The 24,693-nt window shown below is 39.3% G+C and overlaps 2 protein-coding genes across 7 annotated transcripts in view; one reads left to right on the top strand and one right to left on the bottom strand.

Moving 5' to 3' along the window:
• PORCN (porcupine O-acyltransferase) overlaps positions 1-5,208 on the top strand; it is a 54,726-nt gene extending 49,518 nt beyond the window's left edge. For all 4 annotated transcript variants that reach the window (XM_039340211.1, XM_039340213.1, XM_039340212.1 and 1 more), the window contains one exon: positions 1,746-5,208. In XM_039340211.1, coding sequence (XP_039196145.1) covers positions 1,746-1,847 — 102 coding nt within the window. In that variant the 3' untranslated portion in view covers positions 1,848-5,208. The remainder of the gene's footprint in view (positions 1-1,745) is intronic.
• On the bottom strand, positions 1-24,578 carry LOC120306627 (3-beta-hydroxysteroid-Delta(8),Delta(7)-isomerase-like). 3 transcript variants are annotated; one of them, XR_005556360.1, is made up of 5 exons: positions 24,451-24,578; positions 9,077-9,113; positions 8,086-8,216; positions 6,771-7,896; positions 1-147 (listed from the first exon to the last, which is right to left on the bottom strand). XR_005556360.1 is itself a non-coding variant. In XM_039340218.1 (4 exons), the coding sequence occupies exons 1-4, from the start codon at positions 24,461-24,463 to the stop codon at positions 7,685-7,687; spliced, it is 393 nt and encodes a 130-aa protein (XP_039196152.1). In that variant the 5' UTR covers positions 24,464-24,578; the 3' UTR covers positions 5,709-7,684. The 3 variants fall into 3 exon arrangements, 1 of the variants encoding a protein (XP_039196152.1); XM_039340218.1 differs by lacking the exon at positions 1-147 and having other exon boundaries at positions 5,709-7,896; XR_005556361.1 differs by lacking the exons at positions 1-147; positions 24,451-24,578 and adding an exon at positions 8,462-8,567 and having other exon boundaries at positions 7,756-8,216; positions 9,077-11,518.
• Positions 24,579-24,693: the final 115 nt, after the last annotated feature.

The raw sequence follows: 24,693 nt of genomic DNA, 5'->3' as shown, positions 1-24,693 counted from the left end.
GCCAGGATAGCGGTGAGTGGCAGAATAGAAGTTTTAAGTGATAATTTGTCCTGGACGTATTTTTGGAGAGCAGTCCTAAAAAAAATGTACAGGTAAATGTACTGATGAAAAATCAGCTTTATGACTAGTCTTCGCATTTCTGCAGGTCTGTAAAGCAAAGGAAAGCTGAAGTAAGATTATAAACATAGTCATAGTTCCACTTAGTAACCACTATGCTTAACGACCATTCCTAGTCCCAATTGTGGTCATGAAACAAGGACTGCCTATATTATCTGAGACACCCTCACTCCTTTATTTTAACCTAACTGATCTCACAATGTGTGGATGTGCCACACAACAGCTAATCTCAACACCTATCTGCATGAGGATGGCAGCAAGCTTAGGGACCATCCACCAGAGCTTAATGAAATTTCCCCGCAAATTCGGAGGAACACAGAATCATCTCTGATCTGCCTTTCTCGTGATGTCTGAAGCCAGATCAGAGTGAAGGCAATATGCCATTGCCACACTGTGTGGTAGAGCAGACAAAGACAGTATCAAAAAATGGTGGGGATCATCACCATCGTCCAGACCACAGAGAGATACAGCTGGATCTCACCTACCAATGGTAATTGAATTGTCACTGACAGAGTTGTAAAATGCGAGGCAGTTACAGCAGTCCCAGTTGTTGTTAGGACACGGAGTTGTAGTGTCCTCGCAGTCATGTGACTGCCGCTGGCAGCTTCCTGCCAGCTTCTCTATTGACTTTGCTTGTCAGAAGCCAGCAGTGAAGGCTACAAAGGGCAGTCACGTGGTCTCAGGACACTGCAAGATCGTAACTGTGAATTAGTTGCGGGGTGCCCAGATTGTGATCCTGTGACTGCAGCACACATAGCAACAGCTGCATTTATAAGGATCATCGTAAGTTCCCTTTGCTAAGTTCCATTGTAACTTCAAAAGATCGTCAAACATTTGGTTGTTCAATGAGAAATGCCTATAATTAAAAAAAAAGAGGGGGTGGGGAAATTGAGTGATTTGTCAAGCTTTGTGTTGCCACCAAGTCACCTGCTTAAGTTAAAAATGTTCAGTTTAGAGCATTGTTTGTGCCTATTGGAGCACAGATTACAGCTACTTGGGTTGAGAGTTGCTCCCTTTCTGTAGTGGGTCACACATAAAATGATTTCCAATGTCTCATCTTAGAGGCTGCTCTTCACCTCAACCCCCCCCCATCCCATAGCTAACTTTTTTTTTTTTTCATGGAAGGCCAGAATAAGGTGACACTCTTATTTGGCCTAATTTTACTTGTGGCAACCAGCTCTCGGGAAACAAGCATTTATTAAGGATGCTGATATTAATTGGATAATCAAACCTTTGTTTATTACTTGCTTAAGACTGCACTAGATATTGCTGGTACCTATTGAAATGTAACTTCAATTGTCCTGAGGGATCAAAACTAAAAAACTGTAATAGTGACAGCAGTGACAGAAAAAGGAAATCCCTCAGTGCAATCGTGGAATAGGGGTAAAATCCCGCTAAGAAAGGCTCAGCCTTTCTGAACTTCAAGTGGCCATCATCTCCAGCTAGTCTGGAAACTACCAGGTCAAGTACCAACTTAGTGGAACTTGCCTGTGACAAAAGGCTAGGCCTGTATATTTATTTGGAAGGAGATTGTCTAAATTTTTCTCTGTCTGAACGAAAGCCTCTCCACCGTTGGGAGATGTCTGTGCCAGAATCTGACTTGGCTGATGTGCTGCTTTTCCCTCCAGGGCTATGGCATGTCTTATACCATCAACAAATGGTCTGAGCTGAGCTGGGCCAGCCACTGGGTGACCTTCGGGTGCTGGGTCTTCTATCGTCTCATCAGCTGAAGCAGGACCTTCCTGTGAACTTGAGGAGATGGAGCAGGGGATGGGTGGAGAGGCAGAACTGATAGACTCCTCATCTTCAAGAACATTGGATACCCACCATCGACTTGAGTGCCCTGGATATTGACCGATTCCTTCTTACTCTGGGATGCTGATGGAGGGAAGGAGCTCCCCAGTTGTGTGCCCTGAGGGGGGAGGAACATGCATCCCATGTAGACAAGGCTGGTTGAGTACCAAGGTATTCTCCTGAATACCTATAAAAAAAAAGCCTTTTCTTCCTTTCCCAACATGGTCTGGACTATAGTATCTATAATATTCTTCCACTGGCTTCCTGGGGCTTGTGGGAGTTGTTATCCAGAGGGTACCAGATTGCCAGTTCAGATCTTGTACACAATACCTCTTTGAGAAAAATCTGGCTCCTGTCAGGTCCTTGTTGACACTCCCTCTAGTGGCAATTGAACAAACAGCACCAGCTTTTCCTTCCTCTCTGAATTATTTTTACTGCATGTTTTGCCTCTTTTTGCTCTCTTGCGGCAGTACGTGGGAGCTGCACCCACTGCTTCCGAGGTACCCCTTGTTACTCCTTAATGGAATTCTGTCTTTAGTGTAAAGTCTGATGATTAGCCAATGGGAATCATGATGCTTTAAACTGCATTGAAGATGCTGTTGATTATCTTTAAAAGTAGGGCAGTTTGTGTAGCTGTAATAACTTTCTCTGTTTTACTTCTGAAGCCCTTGGATTTTTTTCAGACAATCATAACAGAAGCATTGTTGAGGCCATGGAGAAGAGGGCTGGAAAGACTGGGAAGGAGCACAAGCAATTCTAGCTAGGGATGATCCTCAAGAAGAGCTGAATCTTTTGAAATGTTCGCTATCTGAATCTATGGAATTCCTGTTCATTTCAATTTTTATCCACTGTTATATGGTGGCAGAAACTGGCAGCATTTTTTTTAATCAGAGTGTAGCTGCTCAGATACTTAATTCAGCAGTGCCAAATTTTGCACAGAAGCTTGAACTGCTCTAGTAATAGCATACAATTGATTTGGATTAACTAATATGGACTAAGCCTTGCTCCATAGTTTAGTGAATATATTGTGGATAAAGTGCCCACTAAGTGTTTAAAACAAAAAAGGAGGACAGGGAGAGGAGAACCATTGTGGCTTCTTGAGATATGTTACCCTCCTGTCTTTATAAATAAATCAAAAGCTTATTTGAGTGGGTTGGAGGAAGTATCCCCCAATTTCTGTTATGTGGTATTTACAAGCTAAGGATGGTATTGTTTCCTTTGTCACTAACAATGACAGGATCGCATGACAGGATCTCTCCTGAAATATATACAAGCTGTTTAGGTGGTATACTTCTCATGGGAAGGACCACCCTGTCATTGCAGCAAGGAATTAACCTTTAACCTGTTTTTGTCAAGGGGAGGCAAGATCAAGACTGGGAACAATAGGATCAGAACATTCAACATGGACAATGTCCAAGAATGGAAAGTTGGAACACTGAACAGTTCTCGAACTCTCTTCTCCTGTAAAAGAAAGCTAAATGCAAACAAGCCTTTTTCGTGGGGCAGATAGTCCTGGACTCGCAACCTTCATTTAGTCATTGTTCAAAAGGACAACAGCATTAAAAAAAAAAGTGACTTAGAATTAGTCACGTTTAAAACTTGTCACAACATCCCCTCAGTCCCATGATCAAAATTAGGCCACTTGGCAACCGGCATGTATTTATAATGGTTGTAGCATCCTGTGGTCATGAGGTCACCATTTGTGACCTTTGTGGACAGCTTCCAACCAGCAAAGTCAATGGGGGAAATTGGATTCGGTAAACGACCGTCTGATTCACTTAACTGCAGTGATTTGCTTAGCGGCCGGGGCAAAAGAAAGTTGTAAAATTGGGCATGATTTACTTCACCACCACCTGGCTTAGCAAAGGAAAATCTGGTCCCAGCTATTATCATAGGTTGAGGACTACCTGTACTATGGAATTCAGTTCTCTCCATTTGCAGGCCCAGCAGAAGAAGGTGGTAGAAGGTAGAAGGTGGTAGAAGGCAGAAGACCACTCCAGGTGTGAAGAAAGGTGTCCTTTTTGAAAATGGCTGCTCTTGTTTTTTTTTTTAAGTGTACATACTTTGAAATGAAATGAAATAATAGAAATGTGCCCAGCAGGGGATAAGCAGTACTTTTAAAATGGGGGGGGGGGGTACAGACAGTGGTGGGATTCAGCCAGTTCGCACCACTTCAGCAGAACCGATAGCTAATTTTTTGTTGCCCAGGCCCAGAATGGACTTCTGGAAGCGGCATCCACACAGAGAACCAGTTGTTCACATATTTGAATCCCACCACTGGGTACAGATCATTCAATGCTATCCGGAGCAATGCCATTTCTTCTACCTCATGGAGTATCCATAAAGCAGGACTAGCCTGTAGAACATCCTAGCAGAGACAGGTTTCTTGGCTGCATGATTTCAGATGACATGGGAGAGTTCGATCTTAACAGGCCAGATGAATTCAGATCATGAGAAGATATGCGGCAGAAGGCTGCACATGGAGTTTTCTCCGGTTTAAAAAATTAATGCTTGGATTTATAAAAGTTTGGAGAGCCATGTTCTGGAGGTCTAGTAGAGTCACTAGCTGAATCAGTTCGGGTAGGACAGGAGAGACAAACTAATGACACCTGACTCATTATTGGACAACAATATAAGTTCCTATCACCCTTTCTCTAACATGCTAGTTTATTATGTACGTTGCCATTTTCAAAAGTGCTTGTGTGAAAAAGCGACCTACACACCAACTACAAATGGAAGTATTAGTTTTCCCCCTTATCCAGATGTCCCCCCGAGGGTTGGACTTAAGGTTTCTTCCCACAGTTTTTATTTGCTGGCCAAGATACAATGCAATAATTTAAAAGGTTGCATTGTGATCTGAGTTTTGATCACCTTGCTACTCTTCCTTGCCTCTGTAAGGGCACAGCAGAATACATTTGCAACTGGATGCAAAAAATAAGGTCAAAGAGAATATTTTAGCAGACAATGCTTGTTTTTTGTCTGATACTGGTGCATGTTGAGCCTCTCTCTTCCATCCAGCTGTTTAAAACCCTGGATTCTGATTCCTTTTAGCATTTGTTTATCTGCTAATCCTTCTTCGGTTTTGGAGGAATCAAGACCTTGCTGGAATACAGTCTAGCTTCATTCCAAGTCTTTTTGTGGACTACACTGTCAAAATACCAGGATATGTCTTCTCTCCCTTGCCTGGGTGAAGCAGAAGATGCTATGGACCATAGGTAGACTATTAAATGACTGACTTTTCTTTTTTTAAAATATCTTTGATTTGTTTATAAAATAAATATTCAGTGGAAACAAATGGACAATTTTCTGATGTTTTACATGTTTTACTCTTTATAAATTTGTGTGATGTTTTCCTTTTGAGGAAAAGGCTGGTATGAAGTGTTCTATGAAAATTCTATGCAGTATTTTCCATTTATTTTAAATCTAATAATCCAATTTCCCCTTGTCTCAATATCTCCCTTTAGCCCACTAATTGACAGTTTAGGACAGTGGTTCTCAACCTGTGGGTCGGGACCCCTTTGGGGTCGAACGACAATATCACGGGGGTCACCAAACAACGCAGTCCGCCATTTTTTCCCCCTTTTCTTTAGCTATGCTACTCCCTTTTTTTCTATTGGCTTTTGAAAGCCAATAGAATAGACTCTCTTGAATAGAGTTTAATTCTGTTGGCTTTCAAAAGCCAATAGGAATTGTCCAGGCTGTCTCTGCCCTGCTGAGCCCGCCAAAAGTCCCATTCTGCAAACGGTGCTGCACCAGTTGAGTAGTCCTCGACTTACGACCAGTTGACTAGTCCTCGACTTACGACCGGTTGGGGGGGTCGCAGCATTAAAAAGGTTGAGAACCACTGGTTTAGGATGCTCTCTAGTAAGGCAAAAAGCCCCAGTTTTTCAACCAAATTCTAGCTTTCTTCTTTTGCCAACCAGGCTTCCATATCGGTGCTTTTAAATCATTGAATAAATCTCCATTCTTGTGTATATTACTTGAATTAAAGGAGACCATCGAATTGCCAATTTTCTAAAAGATCTAACCCATTTATAATCATTAGGTTATTGCCCTAGTAACCCAGATCCCTGTATTTGCTCTGGTATAGTTGTCTTCAATTCAGTCTGGTCGTCTTCTTTCTTAGGTTTCTTCTGATTTGTATAGAAAATCATTTCCAGTTTTATAGTAGGTTCTTTCATTGCAATCAGGGTTTCGCTTTGTAAATTTAAGCTGGCACCTTGGTCTTTCAGTCTAGTTTTGATTATCTCAGTGGCTTCAAGAATTTTTTCAAGTATAAGTTTAAACATAGCCAAAGTTTTTTGCTGCTCCTCCTCCATTTCTGACATGCTTATAGATGGTCTTTTAGTGAAAGCTATTTATTAAACAAGAGTCAGTAAGTATTCACCTCCACAATTCCTAGAAACCAATTTCACTGCCCAGCTGCTCTCTCAGTTTTTGATCTCTCTTAGATAACACCAAGGTCAGGTCCGGGCTATGAGCAAGTCTCTTTGTCAAAAGTAATAAATTGCTGCACCAAGCTTTGCCATAAGATGTCCCTGATAGCATTTAAAGTCTTTTTCAGATCCCAGGCTAGGTTTTTATCCAATTTAAGTTCTTTTTCTTCTTTTTTATAAGTAAATAATATAGCAGGTCCCCGTAAGAGTAGGAACTTTTTGGGTCCCCAAATTCCAAAAGGATGTAAATCCAATTATATTAAGTTATTCTTTCCAATGCTTTGTTTCCCCAGGTAGTCAACAGCACCATTTTAGAGAGTGAGAGGAAAAGGTTCCTTTCCCTCTCTCCTCACAGGGGGAAGAGTTTTGAGGAAGCTTTTAACAGAAAAAGTACTTGGGGTACAGAGAAGGTAAAAATCTCACCCTTTTTCTCCATGTTGCTTTCAAAGTGCTTGTTAGTGAATTTGGCTTTGGCTGTCAGCAGCCTAATGATGGGCCATGTTGATAGCCAATCTTTTCCCCATCACTTTGAAGACCTGCCCGGGATCAAACAGGAGGGCTGCCGCCCTTCCGCGATCACTCAGGGGTCCTCTTCACGCTCGTCGCCCCTACAGGGCGACTTCCGACCCTCTTCAGAGTCTCCTGGTGGGAAAAAAACAGACGGTAGAGAGAGCGATCGTTCTGCATGTCTGCCAGCGCTGCGATTGCAAACCGGAAGCCAAAGTATTTATAATTCTTGAGCGACAGCTGTCAGATACTATTTCCCAGTTTAAGCCATTCACTGACTAATTCAACATGGGAACAAAAGGAATCTTCAAGGCAAGTAGCTGAATCACTTTATATGGACAGAAGCAAGCTGTGAGCCCCTCTAACGCTACCTTCTACCTGATCTGAGAATAAGATTGAATATTTCCTGCAGAATCTCTATACTTCAATTTTATGAATGCTAGGTGTGGGGCCCTCCTTGCAGTCTTAACTGATCATAGCTGCAGGTATAAAAAGAAACAAATCTATATGGTCTACAGCAGGGCTCAGTTTAATACTGACTAGTATTAGTTGAGTCACTTGATCCTAATGACATTTATTTAGAAATACAATTTCCTGATTTAAAAAAAAAAACCATCATGAAGATAAAACTGCAGTCTTAATTTTAAGCTCATAGTTCAAGAGCTATGAATATTTAAAGAAGAGAATAACCACCATCAATTCAATCAATTAACTGAAAATGGAGAGAAACCACAGAAAATATCTAAACAAGTGCAGAGGAACAGGAGGAATACAAGATCAACCTCTGAATGGCTGGAAGTACCATCCAATATGACCTCCTGTGCAAAACATCAATGTTTCTTGACCTTGTTGGCATCCATTACTCTCTGGCAACCACTGAGGTGCTTCCAGGCATCCCAGGTGAGAATAGAGGGAATGATAATCCAGAGACTATTCAGAAAGACAAAGTAAAACCAGAAGTAGGTAGGGTGCCACTTCTCACTATGGTGAAAGCCATCACGGTATGCAGTGTAGAAGTAGAGAACGTCACCATATATATGACCTATGGTTAGAGATACACAACATGGCTGTTTAAAGTAGGAAGAAAAGATCAAAAGTGGACAAGCCAAAAAAGAAATGCAGTCAGGTGTATGGAACATTAACCAAGAATAAAAATTTTTAATTGCTTTTGAAAGATTGCATTAACATTTATATATCCTGACATACCTCCCTCCTTGTCTTGCATACCTACCTACTGACACCACTAGCTGCAGCACGTATCGATGGGACTGGCGTGAAAGAAATGCGACTGCAGTCCAAAGACAGAGGGGAGTCAAAACACAGAGAGTGACAGTTTCCACGCAAATTATAAAATTATCTGATCTGCAAATACATAAATGAAATGAATTTCACCTTGAGGTCCCAAAACATCCCAAGTTTCTTACAGTTCATTACATTCAATCTGGAGAGGGAGAAAGGGGATGATAGATTAGATAGATAGATAGATAGATAGATAGATAGATAGATAGATAGATAGATAGATAGATAGATAGATAGATAGATAGAGATGGATGGATGGATGGATGGATGGATGGATGCATAAAAATTCACAAAGATAATAAAACCACCTCAAGCCAAACTGCAGAATTTGATGCAAGTGAGGAGAGTGAACTGGTGCAAGTTCTTTCCATTCAAGCCTTGCCCATTTTATTTTCCCAAGCTCAATTATTATGGCTGAGGGGAAAAGAGAAAAAAAAAATGAATTAAAAATAAATGGGGAAAAGTAGAATTTAGCCATCCCTTGCAGATAAAATACTCATGCTCATCAACCAGATCGTCCATTGAGCTGGGGGAACCCCACTGATAATACTCATCTCAAAAGTTCATAAATATGAGACTGGAAAACAAATGTCATTCCCCGATATGCTCTTTTAAGGCATGAATAGAATTCAATGGGAGGTTTTTTTCTAAAATAATTTAGAAATATAAAAGATTCGGATCCTTAAAAAGAAATGCAGGAATTCTTTTAATTTTGTTGTACTCGTCCTATTAAAAAGTTGTCTTGGCAACAGAAAATATATTAAGAGAACTCATGCAAAAATTGTGAACATCTCAGCATTATGTCAAATCATTCTTTCCCTATCCCCGTACTCAGACCAGGTACTTGTGTTCAAAATTGCTTAATGCTGGATCTTTGCAGAAATATCCAGACCTTTGCCTATCATTTCAAAGTTAATACTTACATCATATATCTGCTGTCACCTTTGCCATATTCCTTCCCTGGAAGATATAAAGAAAAATTAGTAGAAAAAGAAATTCATGGGAACCGCAGTAGGGAGAGTTTGTGAATTTCCCTGTATTTTTCTTAAATATTAATTATAAAAGGATTGTGCACCACTTTAGATAAAAGGCAAATAGATGCTTGGAACATCCAGAGGTGCAGAAGTGACACCTGTCTCCAACTCCTTAAACCAAACACATCTGTTCTGAAATTTCCAAGTACTTCCTATTCTAGAAGGCAACATATAATGAATGTGAGATTATAAAGACCACATGAATGCTATCACGCCAATAAAACTTTCTAAATACATGAGGACTTACTTTAGGCTAAAATCATGCTTTTTGGTAACAAATGCAAATATTAAGAAACATACATTTTCACTTCTCACAGTTTTGATAATACTAGAAGGAATCAAATACTCTTAAATTCAGATGTAGTTATCGAATCTGAAGGTTTTAGTGTGTTGTATGTGTACCCCATTCATTATGGCTTATTCAGCAAACCATGGCAAAGCCAGATGTGCAAAGTGAATTATTGTGACTAATATAAAACATAATTTTTCTAATCTGATTTCTGCTTGCCTTATTGTTACAATTTCAAAGCATAGCATTATAGCTATATGTTTTTTACCTAGACTTTTATAAGGATTAAGTGATTTGATACTGCAGATTCTGTACTGCTGGCTCCAATTCCCAGGAACCGTTATGGGTAATGATCTTTCAGCTGACATACTATTATCACTTCTGCAAAAAATGCAGCTTTCTAGGTATATATATTAATATAAATATATAAACCAACTTGTCCACTTTGAAAACTTTCAGGTATGCTGGATTTCATTTCTCGTTTTCTCTCACATATGTGGAAAGCAGTAGGTTGAAGATGCTCCATGGATTAATCTCAACAAATAGTAACCTGTCTTCAATCAAACTTGTTTTATCTACAACAGATACTGTTACATCTTGTTGTTGATATACATGCTATATCTAATTGGACCATATTCTATGTGAAGGCTAATTCAGGAGTTTGGGGAAGAAAAAGGAAATAATTAGGGAACAGATTGGTTAAAGTGCTGGTCTAGAAAGCAGGAGACAGTGAGTGACTTTAGGCCTGTTAGTCTGTCAGGCTGAACCACTTCACACATAATTCTTTTGTGGAGTATTAGATATGGAGGATGGAGTATTAGATATGTTCACTGCCTTGAGTTGACACATACAGTGAGGTGAATTTTAAAAAATGTAATAATACAGATACAAAATGAGCTGAGCCATATGGCAAACATCTTCCAACCACTGAGGGAAATACAGAGGGTTACATCTGCAAAATATTAGTATCCTCTTACATATTTCAATTCAAGATGAGTTTTTCCCCCCAGGGCTCTCTTTAATGCTCTCCATCCAGCCAGCCTGGAGGGCAGACTGTAAAACTTTTCAATAAAACAGAGGTGATTCAAAAGCACAGGAGGGCACACATATGTTATTTGTGCAGTGCTTTATGTCAAATGCATTTTCTCAGCATCATGGTGCAGCTGCAGAGAGCAGCCAGGCAACCACAGGGGAAAATGCGTTGCTCTAAAGTAGTCCCTTTTCACATTCCATTGTCAAACCTTACTCAACCTAGCTCGCAAAACTTCTGCACCAAACGCTTCTCGTCTGTTCCCTAAACCCCCCCCCCAATAAATCCAGTAGCACCATCGGTAGGTATGGCAACAGATAAGTAACCCAGCCAATCAACATCTCCTATGACAAACGCAGGGCTCTTATAGGAGTTTTTTTGCTGTACCCGCGCAGCTAATGGGAACGTAGGCTCTGACATCATACAGTATTCTGGCAAACCAATTGATGGAACGTGGCTGAGGCTATGTGGACTCGTACATAGTCTTCACTGCCTTCTGGCGTGGTTTTCTGGTCAGTTGTGTCTCATTTACTTACTACTTATCTAACAAATCTATATAATCGCCCACCTACTCAAGGAATTATAACTCAGGGTTCAAGTAGCCATGGTTTATTGCATAAACTACCATGGCTGGGCGCACAATCAACTGATCATCCACTTTCATTCACACAACGCTTTAAAGCACAAATTTTCTTCAACATGTATACATTCTGTCTAAATAAACCATTGTTTAGCATCTGTGTCTCCGACAAGTGTGATAAAAAACCTGCAGTTATCCAGATCGAGGGTTAGTGTATTGCATGTTTTCTGAGCGCTTCCGATCGGGCTGTACTACCTGCCAACAAAAGGTGATGCGCTGGAGACTGGAAGGGTCCCTCTATTTCACAGCGCTCTGGCTGCAGTGCAATGTGGACGAGGGGCACGAAATTGCAGGCTAAGAGGGTTAGAGAGGCTGGGAACAAAGTCACCTTACAGAAATGGTATAGGGTTTCCTGCCTGAGCAGGGGGTTGGACTAAATGATCTCCAAGGTCCCTTCCAACTTTTATTATTATTGTTGTTGTTATGTAAGTTGGTGAGAAATAGATAAAACGTGTATCCTGAATATTAGACTTTGTGATGAATTGTGATAAAGGGAACTTTGGTTACTTAAAACCTGGAAACTATAAATATTAAATATTAAATTTAAATATTAATATTAATGGTGTTATGTGCTCCTGGCTACTTTCCTTTGTGACCAGAGGCAAGCTCGCCTGACCAATAACCAGCCAAGACACAGTGAAGGCCTTTTGTTTCGTTTATTGCAATAAGCGGGGAGAGAAGCTATCAAAGCTTGGTTCTCTCCAAAGTTTTAACCCAAAATATCTCCTTCTTTTATTCATCCCTATCACCGGCCGCTACAGCCCTCCTCTTTCCCCATTGGCTGAGGTAGTATGAGGTTACACTCTTTCCGTCCGCCTATACACATTTCCTGATAACATACTAAATCATATTCACATATACAATAAGAATAAGAAAAAATATTTTCTTATCGTTATTTTAAACTCAATATATTTATGTCTCCACAATAAGCTCTTTTCCTGCTTTTCTATTCATTGTGTCTCTCTTCTTATCTTATTTGGCATGGTTTCCTGCTTTCCTATACTTCCTGGTTAGCCATTTCCTTAAAAAAAAACAACTATTTATCTATTTTATTACTTCCCTCTTCCTTTCTCAGACCCAGCTATTTTTACCTCTATGGTTATCTTACTTCCTTAATGTTATCTCTTTCTGACTCTCACCATCTGTATTTTTAACTGACTGAAGATTTATCATATTGATGTATATTTATCAATCCCCCCTGTATTTCTGTATATTCTGATGAATCTTCATTTTTGGCTATATTAGATAACATAAATTTAATCTGTACATCTTTTCCAGAGATGTTTTTCGCTACTGACCCCAATGTTTTGGTGCAAAATGAAATACAGCAGGGTATACATTGGAGACAGACACAACACATAATACCTATCACAACTATAAACACTAGTCCTATAAATATTTGTTTTAACCATCCAAAATTGGGAAGCCAATTTGTTAACCAACTCCAATCACCCCACATATTTTCATACTTTTGTTCAGGAGCTTTGGCCACATTCCTGATTCCTTTTGCAATATCCATTCTGCTTCATGATTATCATCTATCTTTAAATCCCACAAACACATTTTTACCTTTATTTCCCAGGCTGTTCTGGTGTGTTGTCTTCAGTAATATTAGAAGTAGAATCCACCCCTCATGATTATTACACAGTATTTCACACCCACAAATTGATCCACAATTACAACAATAACAATAATCACTAGCTATTACAGAGGTAACACATCCACCACCTAATTCTTACAATGTACAATTCTACATTTTCAGTTTGTAATGGTGTGACTTCTGACTTAGTTATTCATTTTATTTGTAACAAACAACTTTTATTTCTCTGATGAGTCACCACCAACATCTTTGTTCTTCGTCTGGGGTCACCTGAAATTCTAATAAAGATATTCAAAATAGGTAGGGGTTCTGGTCCACTACCCATTCAAGTCCTTTTAAACGTGGCTTTCAGTCCTTGTCCTGGAATAACCGTTCAGCCTCTTTCAGGTCCAGTCACCACCTTTGCTCATGTGTAGTGAGTCCAACCCTTCTCAGCCCTCCGGACAGCAGATATAACAAGGAACTTCCTTTCTTTGGTTGTAGAAGTTCCTCCTTCCATTTACGATTCAGCACACACTGTCCCGGCTGGATTTTATGGACTGGAAATTCCAAAGGAGTTGTTTGCGCCACCAAGCCTTCCTGTCAAAGAGAAGACAGAGACCCCAGTACTTGTTCTACATTTAGCTATTTGTCTCCCTCCTTTGGGAGCCTTAACCCTTTATTAACCCTTTTACATATCAAACATCCTTCTGTAGCCCTTTGGGGTATCCCATAAATTCCAAGGGTAGCATAGAATTTCAAATACATTTCTACCTATGCTTTAATTCCCCAATGATTCCCCTCATATAGTTTTTGGATCACCATTCTTGCAGTATCTTGTAATAACCACAGAATCCCCTTAAGACCATTTTTGTTGTTTGGTAATTATAAATCTATATCCTTAATCCTTTTACTATCTATTTTCCTTTCCCCTTCAACTATAATATATATTCTAGATATTTTACCTCCTTTCATACCAACTGGGCTTTATTTGCTAGACACCCTCTTTCCTTTCTTCTGCCAAAAAGTTGCTTTCCCATTTCTTTATAATTCCCAGAATAAGATCTTACAAACCTGGGAAGCTACATAAAACTGTATTTGCTTCCACAGCTTAAAAGGGGAAGAAAGAAAAGAAAGAAAAAATCATTTGTCCTGTATCAGATAGACTACACTTGTCCATGGAAGCTCTATCAAAAATTGTCACATTTTTTTTCTCCTCCCCCTTTCACCCTGATTAGATACCATGCTACAAAAATATAACTCAATAAACTTATTGTAAATAACACATTCAGGATTTTAAAAGGTAAAGCACATAGGCTCACCAATTAGCATTGGGCCAACATTTCTGGAATGCCTTTGTCTCAGGCAAATAACATTCAAATCACTCTTGTGGCAGCACATCAAAGAACGCCAGGATAGCTAAGAAGACAAAAGATTGTCTCCCCCTTCCCCCACTCACTAAACCAGACAGAGTAAAAATTTATACAAAACTTTTGCTTGAAACAGCCCTCAGGAGGAAAATTGCCTTAACATTTACAAAAGTGGCTTGCCAATACCTCCCTCCTAGGGCTAAAAAATAAACCAGCCCCAAAACACTCAGCCAACCCTCATGGCTAAAGCAGGATTTGAACTCAAATCCAGCCTTGCAGCCTGGTTTTCTATAAAGATTTCCCTCCCCCTCCTTGGCTCCAAGGAAAAGGAAAACAAATTGTGCACACACAGTATGCAGCAATTAATCATCTTTTCTGCAATAGCAAGGAGTCCCAAAGACACATATTTATCAGATGTTAAATAAAACATCGTAAGATTGTTCCTTTGACAAGAATACCCTCAAATGCATTATTAAGGATAAATCCAAACTAAAATGCAAAGGAAAATCACTGAAGCATACCACACATACAAAAAGAGAATATCAGAGTTGAATGGGACATTAGAGGTCCTCTAGTCCAACCCCTTACTGAAACAGGAAACTCTATCCATTTCAGACCCTATCAATTTCTAACCTCCTCCCAAAAACCTCCAATAATGAAGCATCCACAATTTCTGGAGACAATTATCCCACTGATTAATTATCCTTACAGTCATGAAATTTTACCCATTTTCTGTTCTTTAAAAACACACATACACACAAACAAACATGCAGACAGAAACTGCCTCCCCCCTTTTTTCTTCTTCTTCTTTCTTCTTCTTTTTCTTCTTCTTTCTGCATCTCTTACTTTTCCAAGGCAGAAATTCTTGGGTTAAAAAAGTAACAAACTAAACATTTTTAAAAGGATTGCTCAAAAATTTCACCCCCCTTCAATAGCCCTTCCACCATGAGTTTTAAACCCATTCTTCCTTCCAATGTAATATTATACTGTTTCTGGTGAATTACTTCACCAGGGTTCTTTAAAGTCACCTTTAAAGGATCCATGTGTACCCCTCTTCTATTGCCCTCTTGGGCCCATATAAGAGGGTCCATTTTTCCTTGAGCTTCCTCACTCAAGGCCATAATGTTTACCATTATTTCCCTTTCATTTCCCATAATAACAATCCCCAATTTACCAATTAAGTACCCCCTGGCCAAATTGCAGCTCCCTTTAATCAATACAAAGTTCAGGTCCTTTTACTACTGTCTGGACCACAGCAGATTTAAATATTGTTGCTTCTACTACATGTCCATAATTCCCTGATCCTTAATCTTCCCTTTCCCAATTTGCATTCCTGGAGGTAAAAGTTCAGGGTAAATCAGGTGGTCCAGAATCCACCAAGTACACCCTTTCCTCCTCCAGGGATCCAACCTTTAAGGTTTATCAGGGGTTCCTAAAAAGCTGGACCAAAAAAACAGATTAGTCCCCTGACACCCCTAATCCTCAAAGTTCACCAAATTTGCTAGTTCTTCCCCCTCCTTCCTCTTAAGGTACCGTACTCATTTTCTCAGTGTCCTTCCTCCTTACAAAATGCACATTTATTTATTTAAGGACTGGGGAAAATTTTTCTCCTAGAGATTTATATCCCCTGGTGCCAACTGGCTGTCCTCACCCCCAGCCTGCCTTTCCTAATTACTCTTCCTCTTTGCTGGCCTGTTTGCAATAATTGAGCCATGATTGTTATCTTATCTTATGTTTATCTCTCTCCTCTTCTCACTTCGCATATACTTTCTGAGCCTCTTTTACCGCTAATAAATCTTCTATTGTTTTAGTTTTCCCTCTGTCTAATTTCTGCATTTGTACCCTAATACCTTCCCATGCTTTCCATTGGTCCTAAAAAAATTTCTAACCTGTTTTCCTACTTCAATAGGATCTTCTATTAGTTTGGGCAATTCTTTCCTAGATTGCCTGATTTCAAAAGCTGTTAGGGGGGACAATTCCCTCCCTTTGGAGAGAGGTTTTCTCCTCTCTTGTCACCTTCCAAACTATAGGAACCTCAAGAAATACATAGCTTTCTACTTAACTCTTTCACACAAAATAGCAGATCAGAGATCTCGCCTTTCATCCTGGCCAGGCATAAAACTTCATACAGCTCCTTTCTCTCTCTCTCTCTCCCTCTCTTCCATCTGATTATTTCCATTCTTTTAACACCTTCCATTGTCCTTCTAATTACTAAGAAACTACCCTTCTTCACCCTTTCTTGCTTTTACACCCGACACAAAAAAATTCCAAATGCTTCACCCCAGGCAAAATAATCATTCTTATTTTCAAGGAACTTTTTCAAAGCCAATGAGTTCCATCTCCCAAATTTCCTTTTGGAATAAGGCCTTGTTGTTTTATTGTATATTACTGTTAGAGGGTCTCTCCCTCCCCTCCCCCAGTTCTTTAGAAATGAGTCAATACACTCTCCAAACACACAGACCATTAAACATAATTTCCAGACCTTTCCACTTTTACTCTTTTATTGGCCGGCACATTGGCCGGGGAGGCATCCCTCCTCTTCAAACTCTTATTGCCCATTAACACCTCTCTGATATACAGATACCCCTCTGGTATCTTACCTGTCAGGCTGAGTTGAAGTCCTTCCTTAGGTCGGCCGACTTTTCCTTAGGTTTTCACTGGGTCCTGGCTTTCCGTCTCGGGATCTCCAATTCCTCCTTGTTTGAGCAGGGGCAATCCGACCTTTAGGGCTGGGAAAAACTTACCCAGGTGCGCATTCCCCTTTCGAATATCCCCGGCTGCCAAAGATGGAACAGATGCAAATCCCGGAGGAGCCCCCAAGGCTGTTATGTGCTCCTGGCTACTTTCCTTTGTGACCAGAGGCAAGCTCGCCTGACCAATAACCAGCCAAGACACAGTGAAGGCCTTTTGTTTCGTTTATTGCAATAAGTGGGGAGAGAAGCTTTCAAAGCTTGGTTCTCTCCAAAGTTTTAACCCAAAATATCTCCTTCTTTTATTCATCCCTCTCACCGGCCGCTACAGCCCTCCTCTTTCCCCATTGGCTGAGGTAGTATGAGGTTACACTCTTTCCGTCCGCCTATACAAATTTCCTGATAACATACTAAATCATATTCACATATACAATAAGAATAAGAAAAAATATTTTCTTATCGTTATTTTAATATATTTATGTCTCCACAATAAGCTCTTTTCCTGCTTTTCTATTCATTGTGTCTCTCTTCTTATCTTATTTGGCATGGTTTCCTGCTTTCCTATACTTCCTGGCTAGCCATTTCCTTAAAAAAAAACAACTATTTATCTATTTTATTACTTCCCTCTTCCTTTCTCAGCTATTTTTACCTCTATGGTTATCTTACTTCCTTAATGTTATCTCTTTCTGACTCTCACCCTCTGTATTTTTAACTGACTGAAGATTTATCATATTGATGTATATTTATCAATGGGAAACTAAAAATTGGGAAAAACAAATTAGGACATTGATTGTCCATAAAGACTGAATGTTAAAATAATCAGGATATGTATAAGCTAAAAATTATTGATAAATATAAGAATGTTATTTTTATTTAATTGATATAATAAGAATTGTATTAGTTTAAACATGAGACAGTAAATACTAAGGGGAAAAGAGAGGAAATATATAATGTGGTAGTTTGAGACTTATACTAAAGATACTTGTATGTCATTGAATTATTGATTAACTCAGCCGCCATGTTGCTTTTTAAATACTTAAATGTAAAATTAGAAAATTAATAAAAGATAAAAAAGAAACCTAACAGTTTACTAAATAATTATTTTTGTTACTTATCCTTTGTCAGATGACAATCTTACACACACACCCGAATTATCCTTCAGTTTCAATTTGAGACAAGGAAAGAAAAGTCTTTTTCAAGACTTTTTTTTCTGTAGCAGAAGATTCTTGCCTTCGCTTTCTCCGTTCTGAGATTTAGAAACTCAAACTGCACCCATCATTCCAACTACGGAGGAGAGCCCTGAATTTTGTTTTTTTTTTTCCAATTTTTTTTATTTTTCAATTATCAATTACATAAACAAAAAGAAGAAATTTCACATTTAACAAGATAAAATAAATACACCTAGATGTCGCTTGCCCACCCCCCCGAAACTGCATCCACCCTCTCTTATACTCTCCCTTACTTCCCTCCTCCTTCTCCCTCCCCTCACCTCTCTCTCCCTTCCCCCTCTCCTCTCACCATCTTACTTCCTCCCAAACCTTTCTCCTCCTCTCTCTCTCCCCTCCCCCTCTCCTCTCACCATCCTACTTCCTCCCTAACCTTTCTCCTCCTCTCTCATCCCTCTTCGGATACAGTACCGGGGAAATGCCCAAGCAACATCTCTCTCATAAGTTATCCCTTATTATCTTACTTTGATCCTATCATCTAACCTACCTACCCCCCCACCCCAACCCCCCTCCCTCCCAGTCCTAAAGACCCACCCAGCCCCAACCTCCCATCCCCCCCACTTCCCAGAGCTTGGCACAGGATTTTCAAACATATTAAACAAAATCTACTTAACTTTAACTAATGCAAACTAAATCTAACTAAACCTATCCAACTATACAAATAACAAAATCAGTAAGTTACTTTAACTCAAATACAAAACAAATTTAAACAAATTAAAGAAAATCAACTATCAAAATCAAATAATGCCAAATTTAAAACAAAAATTGTTCATAATCAAGACAGTACTTTTAATCATATCTACTCTAATCAAATTAAATCCCATATTTATTTTAACTTTAACTAATACAAACTAAATCACAGTAAGTAAAACAAAAATTATTCATAATCCAAACAATACGTTTAATCATATCTACTCTAATCATAATTTACCCATTAAATCCCATATTTATTCTTCATATAATTTATCCACCTTTTCCACACCGAGATGTGTATTTCTTTTAAACAATATAAACTTAGCTCTTAACTCTTTCCCCCCCAGACCCAAATAAATTTTGTAATAACCTTTTCTCCCAAATCAAAACCTTACAACATTCTTATCCACTTTTAATATATCATAATATATCATAAGTACTCTCAAATATTAAATCACCAAATTAAAACCTATCAACTATTCTCTCAAACAGAAATCATAATTTTAAACTTTTAAACTTTCCCCTAAAGAGCAAAAAATTAACTTTATACATTTATTAAAGATTATAGTAAGTACTCTCAGATATTAAATCCCTAAATTAAAGCCTATGAAGTCCTCTCCCAGGCAGAGATCACAAATAGCCGGCTGGTATTCCAACTTCTCCTTCTATTATCTATTGCTTAGAAGATAACGAAAAACCTTCTGCTGTTCCATTATTTTACTTCTAAAAACTGCACGAGTCATGCCCAGTTTCTTTGATGAATCTTCTGTTAAGGAGGACTGCTGCAAAGGTTCAACCTGCATATTTTCTTCAATCAGCTGCTCTTCCAACTTTTCTTCCACCTTTATTTTACTTCTAAAAGCTCCACAAGTACTCAATTTCATTAATGAATCTTCTGTCAAGAGAGATTGTTGCAAAGGTTTAACCTGCATATCTTCTATCCATTGCTCTTCCAACTTTTCTTCTAATATCTCAGCTGTAGGTAATAAAGAGCCCGCCTTCAAAACAGAAGTGTAAAAATCTTTCGCTTTTAAAATTGTATCAAGTCTGTAGCATGTCCCCGCATAATTCACCACTATTCCAGCCGGTATCTCCCATCTGAAACGAATTTGTCGCCTCTTAAGCTCATCAGCCAGAAAAGCAAAATGCTTTTTTACTTTAAGAATTCTTGAAGGTAGTTCTTTCAGAAGTATAACATCCTGGGCTGCAATTTGAAATCTCTGCTTGTAAAAGACTTGTAAAATTTTATTACGAAGTGATCTACTAAAAAAATAAATAACCACATCTCGTGGTAAATTCCTCTGTCTTGCAACCCTTGAATTGACCCTAAAAACTTTTTCTGTCTCTCTCAATATTTCTTCAGGCTCGGATTCCAAAATAAGAGCTATATCCTTTGCAACCACTTGTCTCAAATCTTCTTGATTATTTTCCTGCATTCCTCTTATTCTTAAAGCGAACTCCATACTTCTATATTGTAACATAGTAATTTCATCCTGAATTATTTCCACCTTATCTTCTATTTTACTTCCAATTTTTCAAAATTTTCTACAGCAACACCAATACGCTGATCCAAACGATCTATATGATCAGCAAACTTCTGAAACACAGACGCAATATCTTCTCTCAATTTCCTAAATTTATTTTCAATAATTTCACTTATCTCTTTTTCAATCCGTCGCACACTATCTTCCAAAGCGTCCTGTAAGTCTTTAGGTAAAACTGCAGGTAAAGCTGAGAAAAGTGGTGGAAATTTAGACTCAACTTGCTGAGCTATCTGCATTACCGAAGAGGAGATTGAGGCTTTAGAAACGAAAGCTCCAGAATGCTTTGAAGCCATCTTAAAAAAAAGAAAAAAAACTCTTAAAATCTTATAAAACCTTTAACAAAAAGAGAGAGAAAAAAAAGGAGACAGAAGGAGGGGAAAAAAGACAAAAGCCCCGTGTATATAAAAAAAAAGAAAAAAAAAGAAAATTGTTACATTGTTTCAAATTGAAGTTCCGGTCCTTTCACTCTTCAAAACAACATCTCAGCGCCATTTTTCACCCCTCTCAAATAAGAAAAGAGAGAAGATGAAATCTTTTCCAGAGTTAAAGTCTCAAAATAATCACAGATATAATCTCCCTGGTCAGCTCTGTCTGCTTTAAATTTTACTCACAAGTTCATTTTGAAAACAGATGTGTAAGCAGCGTCTAACTTTGCCCCCCCCCCAAAAAAAATTAGAGCAAAGACATCCTGGAATGTGGAGAACGCCTCAGACTCCGTGGGAGCTCTCACCCTCCGACAACCAAAGAAAAAAAAAACTTTGGGGTCTCTCAGGGAGCCCTGCCACTATCCGAAGGAAACTCATCTCCTCCCCTTCGCCCAGGGAGAGAGATTCCAAGCCGCAAGACGGCTGTTGCTCGCTGTCTCAGCTGGCTTTGACACATTCCAGGGCGGACGGCTGAAAACAGCCGCCCTCGGCGCCGCCGTCACAGGAAGTCGCCGAGAGCCCTGAATTTTGGACTCCCATATAATCTTTGATCATAAGACAAACATTACAAAATCTATAAATCAGCCAGTAAATCTTACACACAGGTCAGTTTTTCAGATAACAAAAAAATTATCTCAAACCTTACCCAACGTCTGCACCAAACGCTTCTCATCCGTTTCCTAAATCCTCCCAATAAATCCAGTAGCACCCTCAGCCAGTATGGCAACAGACAGGTAAGCCAGCCAATCAACATCTGCTATGACAAAGGCAGGGCTCTTATGCATACAAACTGTTAACTTTAGGTGGTATATTCCCCATGAGAAGGACTACCCTGTCACTGCAGCAAGGAATTAACCTTTAACTTGTGTTTGTCAAGGGGAGGCAAGATCACAACTGGGAACAATAGGATCAGAACATTCAACATGGACAATGTCCAAGAATGGAAAGTTGGAACACTGAACGGTTCTCGAACTCTCTTCTAGCATCCTAGGATCATGAGGTCACCATTTGTGACCTTTATGGACAGCTTCCAACCAGCAAAGTAAAGGGGGAAATTGGATTCGCTTAACGACCGTCTGATTCACTTAACTGCAGTGATTTGCTTAGCGGCCGGGGCAAAAGAAAGTTGTAAAATTGGGCATGATTTACTTCACCACCACCTGGCTTAGCAAAGGAAAATCTGTCCCAGCTCTTATCATAGGTTGAGGATTACCTGTACTATGGAATTCAGTTCTCTCCATTTGCAGGCCCAGCAGAAAAAGGTGGTAGAAAGTAGAAGACCACTCCAGGTGTGAAGAAAGGCGTCCTTTTTGAAAATGGCTGCTCTTGTTTTTTTTTTTTAAAGTGCACATACTTTGAAATGAAATGAAATAATAGAAATGTGCCCAGCAGGGGATAAGCAGTACTTTTAAAATGGGGGGGGGGTACAGACAGTGGTGGGATTCAGCCAGTTCGCACCACTTCAGCAGAACCGATAGCTAATTTTTTGTTGCCCAGGTCCAGAATGGACTTCTGGAAGCGGCATCCACACAGAGAACCAGTTGTTCACATATTTGAATCCCACCACTGGGTACAGATCATTCAATGCTATCCGGAGCAATGCCATTTCTTCTACCTCATGGAGTATCCATAAAGCAGGACTAGCCTGTAGAACATCCTAGCAGAGACAGGTTTCTTGGCTGCATGATTTCAGATGACGTAGGAGAGTTCGATCTTAACAGGCCAGATGAATTCAGATCATGAGAAGATATGCGGCAGAAGGCTGCACATGGAGTTTTCTCCGGTTTAAAAAATTAATGCTTGGATTTATAAAAGTTTGGAGAGCCATGTTCTGGAGGTCTAGTAGAGTCACTAGCTGAATCAGTTCGGGTAGGACAGGAGAGACAAACTAATGACACCTGACTCATTATTGGACAACAATATAAGTTCCTATCACCCTTTCTCTAACATGCTAGTTTATTATGTACGTTGCCATTTTCAAAAGTGCTTGTGTGAAAAAGCGACCTACACACCAACTACAAATGGAAGTATTAGTTTTCCCCCTTATCCAGATGTCCCCCCGAGGGTTGGACTTAAGGTTTCTTCCCACAGTTTTTATTTGCTGGCCAAGATACAATGCAATAATTTAAAAGGTTGCATTGTGATCTGAGTTTTGATCATCTTGCTACTCTTCCTTGCCTCTGTAAGGGCACAGCAGAATACATTTGCAACTGGATGCAAAAAATAAGGTCAAAGAGAATATTTTAGCAGACAATGCTTGTTTTTTGTCTGATACTGGTGCATGTTGAGCCTCTCTCTTCCATCCAGCTGTTTAAAACCCTGGATTCTGATTCCTTTTAGCATTTGTTTATCTGCTAATCCTTCTTCGGTTTTGGAGGAATCAAGACCTTGCTGGAATACAGTCTAGCTTCATTCCAAGTCTTTTTGTGGACTACACTGTCAAAATACCAGGATATGTCTTCTCTCCCTTGCCTGGGTGAAGCAGAAGATGCTATGGACCATAGGTAGACTATTAAATGACTGACTTTTCTTTTTTTAAAATATCTTTGATTTGTTTATAAAATAAATATTCAGTGGAAACAAATGGACAATTTTCTGATGTTTTACATGTTTTACTCTTTATAAATTTGTGTGATGTTTTCCTTTTGAGGAAAAGGCTGGTATGAAGTGTTTTATGAAAATTCTATACAGTATTTTCCAATTATTTTAAATCTAATAATCCAATTTCCCTTTGTCTCAATATCTCCCTTTAGCCCATTAGTTGACAGTTTAGGATGCTCTCTAGTAAGGCAAAAAGCCCCAGATTTCAACCAAATTCTAGCTTTCTTCTTTTGCCAACCAGGCTTCCATATCGGTGCTTTTAAATCATTGAATAAATCTCCATTCTTGTGTATATTACTTGAATTAAAGGAGACCATCTAATTGCCAATTTTCTAAAAGATCTAACCCATTTATAATCATTAAGTTATTGCCCTAGTAACCCAGATCCCTGTATTTGCTCTGGTATAGTTGTCTTCAATTCAGTCTGGTCGTCTTCTTTCTTAGGTTTCTTCTGATTTGTATAGAAAATCATTTCCAGTTTTATAGTAGGTTCTTTCATTGCAATCAGGGTTTCGCTTTGTAAATTTAAGCTGGCACCTTGGTCTTTCAGTCTAGTTTTGATTATCTCATTGGCTTCAAGAATTTTTTCAAGTATAAGTTTAAACATAGCCAAAGTTTTTTGCTGCTCCTCCTCCATTTCTGACATGCTTATAGATGGTCTTTTAGTGAAAGCTATTTATTAAACAAGAGTCAGTAAGTATTCACCTCCACAATTCCTAGAAACCAATTTCACTGCCTAGCTGCTCTCTCAGTTTTTGATCTCTCTTAGATAACACCAAGGTCAGGTCCGGGCTATGAGCAAGTCTCTTTGTCAAAAGTAATAAATTGCTGCACCAAGCTTTGCCATAAGATGTCCCTGATAGCATTTAAAGTCTTTTTCAGATCCCAGGCTAGGTTTTTATCCAATTTAAGTTCTTTTTCTTCTTTTTTATAAGTAAATAATATAGCAGGTCCCCGTAAGAGTAGGAACTTTTTGAGTCCCCAAATTCCAAAAGGATGTAAATTCAATTATATTAAGTTATTCTTTTCAATCTTTTGTTTCCCCAGGTAATCAACACCACCATTTTAGAGGGTGAGAGGAAAATGTTCCCTTCCCTCTCTCCTCACAGGGGGAAGAGTTTTCAGGAAGCTTTTAACAGGAAAAGTACTTGGGCTACAGAGAAGGTAAAATCTCACCCTTTTTCTCCATGTTGCTTTCAAGGTGCTTGTTAGTGAAATTGGCTTCGGCTGTCAGTAGCTTAATGATGGGCCATGTTGATAGCCAATCTTTTCCCCATCACTTTGAAGAGCTGCCCCGATCAAACGGGAGGGCTGCCGCCGTTCCGCGATCACTCGGGGGTCCTCTTCACGCTCGTCGCCCCTACAAGGCAACTTCCGACCCTCTTCAGAGTCCCCCGGTGGGAAAAAAACAGACGGTGG

The sequence above is a fragment of the Crotalus tigris genome, unplaced genomic scaffold (assembly GCF_016545835.1).
Source record: "Crotalus tigris isolate CLP2741 ecotype Arizona unplaced genomic scaffold, ASM1654583v1 scf7180000017742.2353718, whole genome shotgun sequence".
NCBI lineage: Eukaryota > Metazoa > Chordata > Lepidosauria > Squamata > Viperidae > Crotalus > Crotalus tigris.
The sequence above is the reverse complement of the archived record's forward strand: the minus strand, read 5'-3'. Positions and strand labels throughout refer to the sequence as shown.

What these genes read in the sequence shown, in the direction of transcription:
- LOC120306627 (XM_039340218.1), bottom strand. An exon ending in GGTGACAGCAGATATATGAT is followed by an intron (nt 8,217 to 9,076) that starts GTAAGTATTAAC and finishes ATGTATTTGCAG; the next exon opens with ATCAGATAATTTTATAATTT. An exon ending in GCAGCTAGTGGTGTCAGTAG is followed by an intron (nt 7,897 to 8,085) that starts GTAGGTATGCAA and finishes CTCTAACCATAG; the next exon opens with GTCATATATATGGTGACGTT.